The sequence below is a fragment of the Garra rufa genome, chromosome 25, assembly GCF_049309525.1.
Source record: "Garra rufa chromosome 25, GarRuf1.0, whole genome shotgun sequence".
Classification (NCBI taxonomy): Eukaryota; Metazoa; Chordata; class Actinopteri; order Cypriniformes; family Cyprinidae; genus Garra; species Garra rufa.
In genome coordinates this window covers 2104089-2120862 of record NC_133385.1, presented here as the reverse complement: position 1 = coordinate 2120862, position 16774 = coordinate 2104089, and the positions used below count along the sequence as shown (strand labels likewise).

The window sequence follows — 16774 nt, the reverse complement described above, 5'->3', positions numbered from 1 at the left end:
GTTTTGTAAACCCAAGTTCTGATCCATTTTTCTGTGTTACAGGAACCAGTCTGCACGGGAGTGCTTTCCTTTTGGGGTCATCCGGGCCTTCTCACTGCATGGTGGTGTGAGATTTTCTGCACTGTATGAGTATTGATTTGAGCGTGTAGAATTATTTGCACTATTCACTACCCCTTTTATGCTATTGCAGATTTGTATATCAGTGCACGTGTGGTGTGTGTCTTCAGGCTGAGTGGTCTGTGGCCCTGTGACTTTTCCTCTCTCCCTTTCTGCAGGCTTGGTAATCCTGATATTCTAAGAACGGTGGGCATTTTAATATTTGGCCTAAAGCTCAGATCTTGTTGTGACATCCTTTTAAAAAAATACAAGCATATAATAAAGTTGATCATGCCTACGTGGAGATTATGATGTTTATTAATAAAATTGTTGAACTTGAAAGTCACGTCTCTGTTCCCTTTTTTAGCAAGGAACTTGTGTTGCTGTGTTAAATTATTTCCGTGGGTGTTAAACCCCGGTGGCGTAGTCGGAATATAAGGTGCTCTTTGAGTGTCGCTCGGTTACATTAGTTGTGGACAAGCGATGTTAAGTGCAAATACTGTAATGCAAGTCGACTGAAGGTACCGAGGGTGGAAAATTTAATTTTTACTGTACTGTATCATAGCCACAGGAACGTTTCATTTCGCCAGGGTTTTAAGTTATTATAAGTGTGCACAGCCTAGATGCTCAAGTAAAATGTTGACATCAGCTAGATAAAAATAACACTTTAAAAAAGACGCTTTTCACGGTGTTACATACAGCACGAGCAACAGCGCACAAGACGAGTGATTCAGCGAGATGATTGACATGACCATAGCGGAGACAGAAGCACAAGAGCGCAAGTGAACTTTTGGTAATTAAGAAAAAAATATAGGTGCCTGTAGGTAATACCCATATAGCCACAGGAACGCTTTATTTTGCTGAGATTTAGGTTAAATGTGCTCAGCCTAGATGCTTAAGTAAAATGTTGATTAATAGCTAGACAATTAATAACACTTAGGCTTGTGAAGAGACGGTGTTTCGTGGTGTTAGGCCATCCACCGATTGCTCACCTACTGGGTGGGCCCAGGGAAATAAAATATTAGGCTAGAGTTAAAATGTTTTTTTTTTTTTTTAAACTGCTATTTTATACTCTATCTATCTATCTATCTATCTATCTATCTATATTAATCGTTGTGTCCGTCATCTTGCAGGATCTCGCGTCTCGTGCGCTGTTGCACCTGCTGTATTATCCTGAAGTGGACGATTGTCTGTTCCGCTGAACTACATTGATATTATTTATATAAAAATTATTTCATTATACAATTTTTATAAAAAAAACGAAAGATGGGGCAGTGGGCAAGTACGTTGGTAAATGGCCGAACACCGTGAAACACCGACTTTTCAAGCCTTATTATGTAACTGATATCAACATTTTACTTAAGTATCTACGCACATTTATAATAACTGGCAAAGCTGGCAAAATGAAACGTTCCTGTGGCTGAGCAAAATGTCTAAAAGAAAAGTTATGACTGCTGTGTATTTACACTTGACTGAATATTGATCTGTTTTTTCTTTGAGCTGTCTGGTTACCGCAGATACTCAGATTAAAAACCATACTGAATACAAAAATCGAGCCAAAATCTCAAATCTCGTTTTTTCGTTTTCTGAACAAATGAAAAAACGAATAAAGGAGCCGTTTTCTTATTTCTGCTTATTTCATTTCAAATTAAAAATCAAATGAATAAAACGTACACGGACCGCAATGGTCTCAGCAAGACTCGCTTTCACCACCTGCTGGTGAAGCGGAAAGCAACAGCCGACGATTTTGTATCGATGCTCAATTGCTCTTCCTGCCATACCCGGATGTGTAGCATCGAATTGCTTGGCGGATTTGAATCAGTGAATTTTTGGAAGCGAAATTATACGCACTGAAATGTCCTGTCAAGTATCAAAGGTTGTATTGAAATTATTTAGTATTGAAATTTTAAACACTGCAATTGTTAAATTTGTATTTTAAAATAATATGAATATTTAATATTGAAATTGTAAACAATGCAATAGTTAAAGTCGTATTTTAAAATAATCTTCATTATCAACACTGAAAATTTTACAAATTAAATTTTATGTTTCCACTTGAAAAATTCACAGCCTAAATATCCACCCACGTTGAATTGCACAACCTTAAAATGCAAGCACTGTTAATACAATGCGTTTTATTTCAGTTAGTGCTATACAACACCCTGTTTTGCTTCAAAAACATTTGTCAGTATTTTACTTCCATACGCCTGTGAGTGATTTCTCCATCACCCCAGAGCTGAAAAAGAAACGTGTGGAAAGGCGACATAAAGGAAAATCATATTTTGTAAAGATGATTTTCTGTCATTTGCTGTTGTACTAATAATGTCAGGACACATTACTGTCATTTTCACACTGATCCAACAAAACTCAAGAGTCACTGGAAACTGATGTTCTTTTTTCCATTAAATCTATCAATAATGTCCATATTCCACATGAAAACAGACAAAACAGAGAAACACAGAGCAGAATAACAAAACACAGCTGTGTCTGCACTATGAAGTATGTTGACTCACTCATCTGTGATCTGATCTTTTCTCTCTGTTTTTTCATCCTCTTCATTCGTTCTTCTGCTCTCTCTTCCTCTGCTCTTCTTCTCTCTTTCATCTGCTGTAAAATCTTTCTGTCTATTTCAAAATGGCAGCCGTTGTTTTGTGCCACTGTCTCCTCAATCTTCTCCAGCAGCTCCTTGATCTGAGTGTGGTCTCTCCTGTTCTGATTGTTGAGAACATGATACCTGTTCCCACATTTGTCCAGCAGCCACTGGAGATCCTGTCCTTCACTCTCAATGTGCTGCTCTATAGATGTGTCTAACAGAGAGTCTCCATTAGTGAACAGCACTATAGTGTGACTCCAGACTCTCTCACCGAGAAGATCCAGATGACCCTGCAATGCTTTTCTGTCTGTCTCTTCAAATCTAATGTCCACACGTATGATCAGTAGTACAGCGTGTGGTCCTGGAGGACACAGAGACACACTGAGCAGAATCTCCTGTTTCAGTAACTCAGGACTGTCCTCTACAGTGTAATTCCTCCACCATCCTGGAGCTTCAATGACAGTGATGTGTCTGTCTGCTACTTCTCCATGTCTCCTCACACACTGAGCAGATGTCTTCAAGTCAAACTCCTCTCTGCCCAGGATAGTGTTTCCTGCTGAACTCTTACCAGCAGCTCTATAACCCATCAACACAATCCTCAGCTCTGAGAGACTTTGGGCATTACCTGCAACAAAGACAAAACACACTTATCCAAAATATTGTATTGAGAATCTGTAAATAACTGCTCTAAATACATTTAATAAAAAGTTATTTCTATCTAATTTAGTTTTGCTTCATGACTTTTTTGTGTCATGGACCAAAAAAAAAATATATATTATTAAAAGGTTTACACAGCAGTGAATGAAATCATCAGTTTGTCAGCTCAAGAAGGTTATATCTCCTTGGATCAAAAACTGATCTGAATGTGATCTGAAGGTATGTCTGATGTCTATTCGTACTTAAACACCACTGACCTCCAAAACACACTTCTTCAGTGAGCATCAGTTACAAAACACTGACATGAGACCATATTGAAAACTGCTCATGCAAAATACTATGTTCGTGGTCAGTGTGTCGAGAGGTCACTACACGGTTTGTTTTAAATTAATACGAATTGTTTCTTGTGTGCCTAATGTATGACTCCTAAGACTTTTCAAGCCTTATTATATAACTGATATCAACATTTTACTTAAGCATCTACGCACATTTATAATAACTGGCAAAGCTGGCAAAATGAAACGTTCCCGTGGCTGAGCAAAATGTCTAAAAGAAAAGTTATGACTGCTGTGTATTTACACTTGACTGAATATTGATCTGTTTTTTCTTTGAGCTGTCTGGTTACCGCAGATACTCAGATTAAAAACCATACTGAATACAAAAATCGAGCCAAAATCTCAAATCTCGTTTTTTTTTTTTCGTTTTCTGAACAAATGAAAAAACGAATAAAGGAGCCGTTTTCTTATTTCTGCTTATTTCATTTCAAATTAAAAATCAAATGAATAAAACGTACACGGACCGCAATGGTCTCAGCAAGACTCGCTTTCACCACCTGCTGGTGAAGCGGAAAGCAACAGCCGTCGATTTTGTATCGATGCTCAATTGCTCTTCCTGCCATACCCGGATGTGTAGCATCGAATTGCTTGGCGGATTTGAATCAGTGAATTTTTGGAAGCGAAATAATACGCACTGAAATTATTTAGTATTGAAATTTTAAACACTGCAATTGTTAAATTTGTATTTTAAAATAATATGAATATTTAATATTGAAATTGTAAACAATGCAATAGTGAAAGTCGTATTTTAAAATAATCTTCATTATCAACACTGAAAATTTAACAAATTAAATTTTATGTTTCCACTTGAAAAATTCACAGCCTAAATATCCACCCACGTTGAATTGCACAACCTTAAAATGCAAGCACTGTTAATACAATGCGTTTTATTTCAGTTAGTGCTATACAACACCCTGTTTTGCTTCAAAAACATTTGTCAGTATTTTACTTCCATACGCCTGTGAGTGATTTCTCCATCACCCCAGAGCTGAAAAAGAAACGTGTGGAAAGGCGACATAAAGGAAAATCATATTTTGTAAAGATGATTTTCTGTCATTTGCTGTTGGACTAATAATGTCAGGACACATTACTGTCATTTTCACACTGATCCAACAAAACTCAAGAGTCACTGGAAACTGATGTTCTTTTTTCCATTAAATCTATCAATAATGTCCATATTCCACATGAAAACAGACAAAACAGAGAAACACAGAGCAGAATAACAAAACACAGCTGTGGCTGCACTATGAAGTATGTTTACTCACTCATCTGTGATCTGATCTTTTCTCTCTGTTTTTTCATCCTCTTCATTCGTTCTTCTGCTCTCTCTTCCTCTGCTCTTCTTCTCTCTTTCATCTGCTGTAAAATCTTTCTGTCTATTTCAAAATGGCAGCCGTTGTTTTGTGCCACTGTCTCCTCAATCTTCTCCAGCAGCTCCTTGATCTGAGTGTGGTCTCTCCTGTTCTGATTGTTGAGAACATGATACCTGTTCCCACATTTGTCCAGCAGCCACTGGAGATCCTGTCCTTCACTCTCAATGTGCTGCTCTATAGATGTGTCTAACAGAGAGTCTCCACGAGTGAACAGCACTATAGTGTGACTCCAGACTCTCTCACCGAGAAGATCCAGATGACCCTGCAATGCATTTTTTGCATAGGCTTTAAATCCAGTGTCCACATCTATGATCAATAGTACAGCGTGTGGTCCTGGAGGACACAGAGACACACTGAGCAGAATCTCCTGTTTCAGTAACTCAGGACTCTCCTCTACAGTGTAATTCCTCCACCATCCTGGAGCTTCAATGACAGAGATGTGTCTGTCTGCTACTTCTCCATGTTTCCTCACACACTGAACAGATGTCTTCAAGTCAAACTCCTCTCTGCCCAGGATAGTGTTTCCTGCTGAACTCTTACCAGCAGCTCTATAACCCATCAACACAATCCTCAGCTCTGAGAGATGTTGGGCATCACCTGCAACAAAGACAAAACACACTTATCCAAAATATTGTATTGAGAATCTGTAAATAACTGCTCTAAATACATTTAATAAAAAGTTATTTCTATCTAATTTAGTTTTGCTTCATGGCTTTTTTGTGTCATGGACCAAAAAATATATATATATATTATTAAAAGGTTTACACAGCAGTGAATGAAATCATCAGTTTGTCAGCTCAAGAAGGTTGTATCTCCTTGGATCAAAAACTGATCTGAATGTGATCTGAAGGTATGTCTGATGTCTATTCGTACATAAACACCACTGACCTCCAAAACACACTTCTTCAGTGAGCATCAGTTACAAAACACTGGCATGAGACCATATTGAAAACTGCTCGTGCAAAATACTATGTTTGTGGTCAGTGTGCCGAGAGGTCACTACACGGTTTGTTTTAAATTAATAATAATTGTTTCTTGTGTCTAATGTATGACTCCTAAATGTCACTGTAATCGTCTTTACCTTGGTTACAAACGGCTTCCATCAAACCTTCACTAGAGAAACACTGGGTTGCTTTTTATAACCCCTATAGACTAGTCCTGACTGTAACTGTGGCTCATTAGGTGCTAATAAAATAATCTCCCTTTTAGGATTAGACTTGAGGAACACTGATTGGCTAAACTACAACATAGATCCGTCTCCTGTGAATGATTTCTCTATCGCTCCAGAGCTTAAATTGAGGCAAAGGTGACATCAAGGGAAAGCAGATTTTGCACAGATAATTTGATATTTATACATTAACATATATAAGTATTTTGCATATTCTTGCTGCTTAATCTTATCATTTAATGCCAAATGTAATGATCAAGATCAAAGTTCCAAACTGAGGGGTATTTATAATGGCGAGCATTTAATTCATATTTTTAGGGAACTTACCACAAAGCTCAACATCTACTTCTACGTACCCAAGTACGGGATCTCAAGTCCATTGGCAGCCCGCAGCTGTAACCACTGACATGACTAAACATTTTGTTCAAAATGCTCATGGAATCAACTCTCTATGATTGTCGTTACCATCGAACTGGTATCTATCAAACAGGCAGTTGAAATGCCATCTAAAAGGGCTACAAGATGTGGACATGATGAAATGAATTGGGGTGCAGAATCGGTATGATGCAACATAGAGCCCTCAATCTCCCCAACGGAACTGTGGCTCTGCAGTCCGGTGGGTACTAGTTTTCCGACTGACTTGCAAAATGAACCTGTCCTCCCCCAGTTGTAGGTGCAGCCATAGAAGAAAACCCAGATTGATGAGGAACACGTTCCCCTTCACAATCCCTGGCAAAATGACCTGCTTGTTGGCATCACCTACAGATTACTGGACCATGTCAACGAGAAGGGTTTACGCAAACGAGTTCCCTGCAACCGAGCTCCCTGCAACCGAGCAAGCCCTTGCATGAGTTGGCTTAACTGCTCTTGTTGTTGCTTTAACATGTCCTTTAATTTGTCCAGTTCCGCTCTCAGACCACCAACCTCTACTTGCAACTTCCCTTGTACCCCGCACTAAAGGCCATATGTTATTGGAAGTGACAAGCTTCTAGGCCTTACACCACCTGGCAGGCCTTCATGCTCCCACTGAATCGCTTCACTGCGGACAAAAAGTACATAGCGGTTGACAGAGCACAAATTGCTTAAGTTCACAACGCAGCGCTGGATCGGAAACAAATTTGACAAATTGATCACGCAGTAATAATTCCGCGTTCGGCATAGCGGTGGACGACTGCTGCTTAACTTTCTCCTGGAAGCCCATCAAGGCAAGGGAGAACTCCAACAAGGTCTCCCCTTCTTGCTGCCCCCGGGAGAAAAAGGCTTCTTGCAAAGCTACACATGACAGAGAACAACCATATAATTCATGAATCACCTCAATTACTCTTACTGGATCCCCTCTATCAACAGCAGGATGATGTCTAATTTCTTCACGAGCTTTCCCTTCTAAATGATTGAAAAGAAAGAACGCTTGGTCAGCTGTAGACAGGCAATGAGCCCGCATACAAGCTTGGGCTTCATAGACCCACTCATCAATTCCTACACCTGATGTCCCACTGAATTTTGGGCGTTTCTGATCCCTAGGCACAAAAACAAACCGCTGACTCGTTCCTACATAACGTACAAAAAAAAAAAAAAAAAAAAAAAAAAAAAAACAGAGAGAAAAAACAAAAAAACACAAATGAAGCAAAATAACAATACCAGCTGTAGTGAACAACGGTCGAAATGGCATTCCAAGGATCAGTTTATGGCAGGCCCCCTTCTCTATCTGCCAGGGTGGAGGGAGATGTGCCACACTGTGATTGGATCTTGGTTGAGGAACATAAACAAATGTTCAGAAACATCAGATAAGATGCCAAGACAACTACCAGACACCTCTAACAGAACAGGAAGGGAGACCTTCTGCAACCACGACCACCTAAGAGAGGACTTCTCATTGGACTACGGATTGACCCTCTCCACATTCCTGGAATGGAGAGGCGCTAGATTCCAATCTCCTCCTCATCAAAAAGAGATAAAGGTAGCCTCCAAAAAGACACTCCTTGTACTGCGTCTAAGACCCGTAAGGGAAGAGACATTAACAGTTACACCGTACTGCGTCTAAGTCCCGTAAGGGAAGAGACATTAACAGCTACACCGTTCTGAGTCTGAACCCCGCAAGGTTAAGACATTAGCAGATACAAGGTCCTGAGTTTCTGGCCTGACGAGGAAAGAGACTTCAAGACAGCTAAGGTTCCGCTCAGCTCTTGAGTAAACCTTCTATACTGAATTCGGCTGCCCTTCAGTTGCAAAGGACCCAGCAGTGACGGACCCCGTCTGACTCCTGCCACTCCGAAAGCAGCGCAGCCCAGTCCGCAAAGGACCTCCACATTGGCAGACACTGCCTTGAACACACGGATCCTCAACGACGCAGCCCTGCTGCAAAGGACCCTGTGAGAATCCATCTGACCCAGCTGCCTGGTCCATGCTCTAAGGACCACCTCGGCACAACAGAAGTTCAGCATCCTCCAGGTCAGCGCATCGACGGCTACTGGAACGCAACTCTGTGCCCTCCCCACTGTACGCAACCTGCATCACCAGTGGAAGACGTCTCTGCCACCGGACTGATCACCCGACCAAGTGGAACGTAACTATAAACTTACCAAACCTCTTTCCTAAAGACCTTGGCTTAGTTTATACCTGCAGCCTATGTTTTCTAACCTGTTTAGATAACATTTACTTGTGGTCAGCATTACAAATGATAGCTATATTGTTTGTTCCGAGATAAATACGCAGTTATTTAGCATTAAACCTACCAGAGCCATTAAGTGGGTTTCCCATAGACAACATTACCATAGAAATCTCTTATATTGCTACTTTCAGCTCAACAGCATTGCATTCTGCCATTCTGCGTTCATTCCATTTTGTTAGTTTCTACACTTTATTTGGTATCTTCTTTCACATTTAGTTGCCTATTATCTATTAGCAGTGTGTATTCATTTATTGGTTTATCACTAGTGTTGTATTTACTCTTGCATATCTGTTGTTAATAAATTTAATTAATCTTATTACAATTGTGTCTTCATTGTGTTGATGATTCAAGGCTCTACTAGCTAGCTAAACCACCAAACTTTCAGATAAATCAGTTGACCAACTCCCTCCAGGGTGCAAATCTCAATTTATTGACCTATTGCCAAATCAACAGTCTTTGACTGATACACTGAACCCAGCGAGGTGGGAATTGGTCATCTGATAGACTCACAAACGCACCTTGAGTGACGTGTGACCCAAAATCACAGCGTCATTGGTGACGTGAGCCCCGTTTACTACACAGCGTCTCCACAAAGCCGCCAACAAAGAGTAGACCCTGCCGACTATGCCAGATTGTAGCCGAGCCCTAAACGGCCAATGATTTTAACCCCACTCTTGGGAAACATAATTAATGCCTGACTACGCCACCTCGGGTATCTCACCCAAAGATATTATTATGGATAAACATTATCCATAAACATTGCAACAACAAAAACTGAGTAACAATACGTTTGTTTAGAGCTATCTACTTATCTATCTATCTATCTATCTATATATATATATATATTAGGGCTGTCAATCGATTAAAATTTTTAATCGCGATTAATCGCATGGTTGTCATGAGTTAACTCGCGATTAATCGCACATTTTTATTTGTTCTAAATGTACCTTAAATTAATACTTTTTAAAGTTTTTAATACTCTAATCAACATTGGCATGGACAAATATGGATGCTTTAAGCAAATATATGTTTATTATTAGTGAAACCATACTCAACATAGAAGATGAAGACTAGACATGTTTCAAAGGTCATAGACGTTTTTCAAATAACTTGTTCATGTCTATTCGACACATGGGGAAAAAAAGAACATAGAAATACCAGGTTCCCATTACTTCTCTTTCTTTGCACTGAGCAATTTACTTACACAAGCCTGTTTGTATTATTTGCCGGACAGGGCAGCTCACTTCTTCGGAACATGCAAAATGTACATTTATTATTACATTTGTTTGCCTCTCGGTGCCCATACTGTAATTTGATGCAGCCAAGTTCTCAACAAAATTTTTTCCATTGTTATATTTTAGTGTTTCTGTTATCAGACAACCAAAGTAATATTAAATAATGACTGAAAAAAATCCTGAATTATGATCATGATTCAATCTCTGCATTATTATCGTTGTTTTTAACTTCCTGTTTGAATGCTTTCACGACCCTTGGACTTTTTAGGAGTTTACCCGTTTAAAGTTATGTGTTCGCACAAACCTGCTTCTTTTATTTTTTTAAGGTATTGTTTTTGTTCTAATGTACTGATTCGAGAGCCCGGTCTCTATTTGGCGTGCTATTAATAAGCTGAAATTAACTTTGGCGTGCATATGATATGCATGTGTTTGACGTGCATATAATACGCCATTTTCGCTTGCATACTCGTATGTGGCTTTACGCATCAACCCCGCACTGCCCCGAGCCTCAGAAACTATATTAGGTTTGTCCAATTATGTGTTTATGTATTGTTGCTAGACACTTTTCGCTAGGTTGGCAACATCATGCATCCATTTCTTTAACTATGGATGGCTAGGTAATGGGTCAAACAGAAAATGCGCGCTGCATTAATCGTGCACGTTAATAAAATTAGTGCCGTTAAAATGAATTTGCGTTAACGCGTGATTAACGCGTTAATTTTGACAGCCCTAATATATATATATATATTAGGGGTGCAACGGTTCAACTTACTCACGGTTCGGTTTGTATCACGGTTTTAGAGTCACGTTTTCAGTACGGTTCAGTATGTTTAGGGAACAAATCGGTAAAAGTAAAAAAATAAGATTAAACTATATAACTACAAGCAACAGCACAAATTAATACAATAGAGTAAAGGTACAAATGAAATAAAAAATGAAATTTTTCGTTTTTTTTTTAGGTAGGTCTAACATTAGTTTTTAGGTACAGAAACTGAATAAAATTTGCACCGAACCGTAGGAGGAGAATGGGACGATTTTTTACCGAGAACCATTGCACCCCTAAAATATAAAATATAATATATATATAACTACAAATCAAGGTGACCTGACTATTAGTTATAGGGGCTATCAGTCCTGCAGAGGTTTGCTCCAACCTTGATAAAAAACTTACTTGCCTGTAGCTTTCTAGTAGTCCTTAGACCTTGATTAGAGCTCAACTTAGACTTGAGAAAACTGTTTGGCTAAACTACTACATAGACCCGCCAGTGAGTGATTTCTCCATCACCCCAGAGCTGAAAATGAGACGTGTGGAAAGGCGACATAAAGGAAAATCATATTTTGTGAAGATGATTTTCTGTCATTTTGCTGTTGGACTAATAATGTCAGGACACATTACTGTCATTTTCACACTGATCCAACAAAACTCAAGAGTCACTGGAAACTGATGTTCTTTTTTTCCATTAAATCTATCAATAATGTCCATATTCCACATGAAAACAGACAAAACAGAGAAACACAGAGCAGAATAACAAAACACAGCTGTGTCTGCACTATGAAGTATGTTTGACTCACTCATCTGTGATCTGATCTTTTCTCTCTGTTTTTTCATCCTCTTCATTCGTTCTTCTGCTCTCTCTTCCTCTGCTCTTCTTCTCTCTTTCATCTGCTGTAAAATCTTTCTGTCTATTTCAAAATGGCAGCCGTTGTTTTGTGCCACTGTCTCCTCAATCTTCTCCAGCAGCTCCTTGATCTGAGTGTGGTCTCTCCTGTTCTGATTGTTGAGAACATGATACCTGTTCCCACATTTGTCCAGCAGCCACTGGAGATCCTGTCCTTCACTCTCAATGTGCTGCTCTATAGATGTGTCTAACAGAGAGTCTCCACGAGTGAACAGCACTATAGTGTGACTCCAGACTCTCTCACCGAGAAGATCCAGATGACCCTGCAATGCTTCTCTCTCAGTCTCTTCAAATCTAGTGTCCACATCTATGATCAGTAGTACAGCGTGTGGTCCTGGAGGACACAGAGACACACTGAGCAGAATCTCCTGTTTCAGTAACTCAGGACTCTCCTCTACAGTGTAATTCCTCCACCATCCTGGAGCTTCAATGACAGTGATGTGTCTGTCTGCTACTTCTCCATGTCTCCTCACACACTGAACAGATGTCTTCAAGTCAAACTCCTCTCTGCCCAGGATAGTGTTTCCTGTTGAACTCTTACCAGGATATCTATATCCCATCAACACAATCCACAGCTCTGAGAGATGTTGGACTTCGCCTGTAATAAACCGAGAACAAAACACACTTATCCAAGATTATATTATACTCAGTACATGTAAATGTCTGCTGAATATTTGTGAGCGTGTGCACCAAAACAGCCAGAAATAAAAACAGTTTGTGAACACTATGTTTGTACTTTCTGTAATGGAAGCTCCTAACACAAAATCCTCGTGTTTGTGAACACACTTGGCCCTTTCTGATTCTGAATATTTATTTTTTAAAAATCTTTATGTAATAAAATAAATAAGACATACTGTACAGTCATTAATTTAAACAAAAGGTATTTATTGTTACTGGTCACTGATGTGATGCTGAGTTGGTTTGCTTTATAATCTGTGTTCATGAAATATGTACAGTTTAATAAAGTGTTAAAAACCAAGAATGACGGCAGGGTGGTGTGAGACTACAGTTGATGTGAGCTAGGCCAGCAGAGCATGGACAAAGCAGTGTGCTCAAGCACAAGACAAACAAAGAAACATTAAACAGGGATAAAACAGACAAGACCGTCAGAGCAGGACCACGACAATACTATTTCAGTTAATTAAAAAAATAAATAAATACAGAGAGCACATTCATGCATCATTGCAGTCGTGGCAAATCACAAAGAATACACGACTGTGTTCAGGAACTTAAAACAAGATTTAAAACCTTATAGACTAATATGAAAATGAAACTGTGAACTAAGTATAAGTAAAAGTAATGATAACCCTTTACAATAAGGTTCAAATATGAAGTAAGGAATAATTGACGACGGTTCGTTGAATTCTTAGAAAATAATTCACACCCGAGGTGGTGATGCCAACTAGCTCTCTCAAGTCTGTGTGTCTCTCAAAGGAGACTGGCAGCATCGTCTCTACTAATAGTTCAACTTCAAGTAAATTTAAAGTTAATGGAAATACATTCGCCGTGCGTTTCCCTGAAAATAATGTTCATCAGCCAATCAGATTCAAGCATTCAACAGCCATGTAGTATAACGTTAACCGATTAAGTTTTATAATACATGACTAAAATCAAAAGTTTGTATCTGTTACCTGATATAACATGAACTAACAATGAAGTATTTTTATGAACTAATAATAAACATTAATAAACACAATAACAGATGTATTGCTTAATGCATTAACTATCGTTAACTAATATGACATTATTGCTAAGTCTTACTAACGTAATGTTTACTAGTGAAAAGGCGATCATTTTCAAGAGAATAAATGCTTACCGAGGTCCATTTTTCTTCAGTCTGAGTTTCACAGTACATTTAGTCTCACCAGCAGACTAGTAGTCTGTACTTTGATTTCACTTCCAACGTGTTTGACACTAACTTTACCGTGGTACAAGGAAGTATTGAGAATAATGGCACCTTAGTAAATAATTAACTTATTGTACAGTTGTACACTTTGGACAGAGAACAAAGTCTCATTAATAAATAAAAAGCGTATTATATACTATATGTGTAAACACTTGTTGGAGCAGTCCTCCTTTACCCTCACAGCCTGCTAGTTCAGGACAGATGTAAAACACAGCCACTCTGTATCCTAAGAGCTATTCTAGTAGTTAGTCAAGGGGAATATACCAATTTATAGACAGCTCTTTACGAAGTAGACATGTTATTTCATCAGTTATTCTTCATCTATGTACTTGAATTTTTATACAGCCAATAACCAAGTACAAGATCCAAAGGTCAGAGTAAAGCATGACCACTCTTTTAAAATTATATTTTTTACATTAAGTAAAAAGAAAAGAAAACATTTTCAGGTACTTTTATACATTTAATATAATGCTTCAGTAAAGAGAAGTTAAAACATTAAATGCAAACACTAATAAATGCTACATTTACATAAACAACAATTGAATTGCTATTTACAAGGCACTCAGGTTCATGTCATCTGCTGTTGTTCGGGATGTTCAGAGCTTTTCTGAATGATTGAGATCCTATCCATATCCAGCTCCACTGAATGAACATTGAAGAAACCAATGCCCTGTCAAACACAACAGTAGGACCAACACCAGAACCGATCTCTGAGGTCATCTGACCTCTTAACTATTCCTAGAACAAGTGTTTTTTAGAACACCCTGCTTTTTGTGTTGTGGCTCCAAGGCTCTTAAACTCGCTACCTTTAACACTGAGAACGACGGGTTCTGTAGAGTCTTTTAAAAAACATTTAAAGACACATCTTTTTAGACAAGCTTTTAATTAATAATATGGTTTGGTTATTACTGAATTTTTGTGGTATTTGTACAGCTGGTATTTTAGTTGTTTAAGATATATTTTATTGTAAAGTACTTAATTACATTCATGTAATTACTCAAAATGTTTATGTTTTTTCCATTTTAGTTATGGTTAAATTAAACGTTAGATAATTAGTTTTAGGACAGTAAACACACACAAGCCTTTCAGAAACCAATCACCTCACAGCTTCTACAGTTTGGAAAGGGGTACAAAACAACCATTCTTTTCACGTGTCATTCTGCAGTAGTTGAACCAGTTTCTCCGGCTCACCTGTATGTTTATGAGAATCTCTTCTCACAATCCTCCTTCTCCTGCTCCTGCCAGACTCTGTCCTAAACTCAGTGGCTGAAGTGCGTTCATTATTGGATCTCACTGCTGCCGGATCACAGCCTGGAGCCATCAGCTTCTTCTGCTGCAAGTATATGTTCATACAGAGTCCCAATCTGACGAGAGATCCTGAGAGGGAGAGAGAACCTAATAATAGTCAACTTAAATCTTATATTAGTGAGTGTGATTCTTACCATCTCTGCAGACTTCAGCACACTCCTCTGCATTGGTCACCAGCTGCTCTGTGTTCTGTACGATGGAGGGTAAACACGCATACCAGCTCCACACCACGTCCTGCACACACACAGTGATCAGTGCAGACTCAACACAGAGTTCATGAAGTCTGTTTGTCACCATCAGCCGCTCGTACCTGCAGCAGGTTCTGTGCTAAATGCGTCTTTCCATTTTTCCATGTTCTAAACCAGAAGAAAATGCTGCTGCAGGACAGACAGGAAGTCCTCAGTCAGAGAGAGCTGTTCTACTTCCACTCTCAGCGGTAACTGAGCTGCAGATCGCGCCAGTTTCACTCGTTCAAACAGCCCACCAACCTGGTCCTGCCATCCACCACCTAAAACATTTAAAATGCTTTCAAATTCAGCTTATTAAAAACATTAAACTCCTGTTTGGTCAAGCTTCAAAGCCATATAAAACCCTATATTACTCTAGAAATTATGTTAAGTGTCCCACTATAGGAATATAAGCATCTCTTAAACCGGTGGTAAGAATCTGCTCCAGGAAAAAAAATCATGAATGAGAGAGTTTGTGTCATAGCTCCTTCATGTGTCTCTGTATACTGCTGCAAGATCTGCACCTGCCACAATACCTCTGGTGCCTAGAAACACACATATACAATTAAACTATGACTTGAATAAATTAATATTATTATATTATCTATTCATTTGAAAATGCCTCAATCTATTAAAAAAAAAATTAGTCAATATGTAATTGCATTATCTAGATGCCACTATACATTACAGTTCTGTCTTCCATTCCTGAGGATCAGGACCATGATGCGGTCTCCAGGCTGGAATTCCCGTGGTTGGGCTGCCCGGTTGTAGTGGAGTTGCTGTGCTTGCTGGGCCTTGCTTAGATGCTCCCAGACCAATGGCATCACTCGATCGATCCGTTCCCTCATCTGTCGGACGTGTTCGACGATGGTACGATGAGGGGCAGGCTGCTGCTCACAAGCTTCCCTGGCCACATCCAGGAGCCCACGAGGTTGACGGCCGAAAAGGAGCTCGAAGGGGGTAAAGCTAGTTGAGGCCTGGGAGATTTCGCGGATCCCGAAGAGTACGTAGGGGAGCATGAGATCCCGAACCCACTTATTCTCTGCTGTAACACGTCTCAAAGGGTCTGGTTGAATCTCTCCACGAGTCCGTCCGTTTGCGGGTGGTACACTGTGGTCCTCAACTGCTTCACCCGCAGCAGCCTGCAGAGATCCGGCATCAGCCGGGACATGAACGGGATTTCCTGGTCAGTCAGTATCTCCAAGGGGAGGCCAACTCGGCTGGCCAGCAGAAACAGCTCCTGGGCGATGGACTTGGCGGTGGCTTTCCGCAGGGGGACTGCCTCTGGGTACTGGGTGGCATAGTCGACAATCACCAGGATGTGCTTGTGACCGCAAGCAGACTTCGGCAACGGCCCCACTATGTCCATTCCAATCCACTCGAAGGGCACGTCGATGATGGGCAGTGGTATGAGCGGGCTGGGGGGAGGGATCCTGGGCGACGTGACCTGGCAGGTTGGGCAGGCTTGGCAGAACCGCTTTACTTTAGCCTCTAGGCCTGGCCAGTGAAAGCGGTCGCGGATGCGCTGG

General features: G+C 39.8%; 1 protein-coding gene and 1 pseudogene across 1 annotated transcript; both read right to left on the bottom strand.

Annotated features, from left to right (window-relative positions):
* Window positions 1-2321: 2321 nt before the first annotated feature.
* LOC141301009 (GTPase IMAP family member 8-like) lies at window positions 2322-13630 on the bottom strand. The gene is made up of 5 exons (XM_073831266.1): window positions 13621-13630; window positions 11698-12402; window positions 4947-5651; window positions 2610-3314; window positions 2322-2332 (listed from the first exon to the last, which is right to left on the bottom strand). Exons 1-5 carry the CDS (start codon window positions 13628-13630, stop codon window positions 2322-2324), a joined length of 2136 nt encoding a protein of 711 aa, XP_073687367.1.
* Window positions 13631-14925: 1295 nt separating this feature from the next.
* Window positions 14926-16264, bottom strand: LOC141301008 (L-fucose kinase-like; annotated as a pseudogene).
* Between the last annotated feature and the right edge of the window lie 510 nt (window positions 16265-16774).

What these genes read in the sequence shown, in the direction of transcription:
- LOC141301009 (XM_073831266.1), bottom strand. An exon ending in AAAGATCAGATCACAGATGA is followed by an intron (nt 5,652 to 11,697) that starts GTGAGTCAAACA and finishes TCTTTGTTGCAG; the next exon opens with GTGATGCCCAACATCTCTCA. An exon ending in AAAGATCAGATCACAGATGA is followed by an intron (nt 3,315 to 4,946) that starts GTGAGTAAACAT and finishes TCTTTGTTGCAG; the next exon opens with GTAATGCCCAAAGTCTCTCA.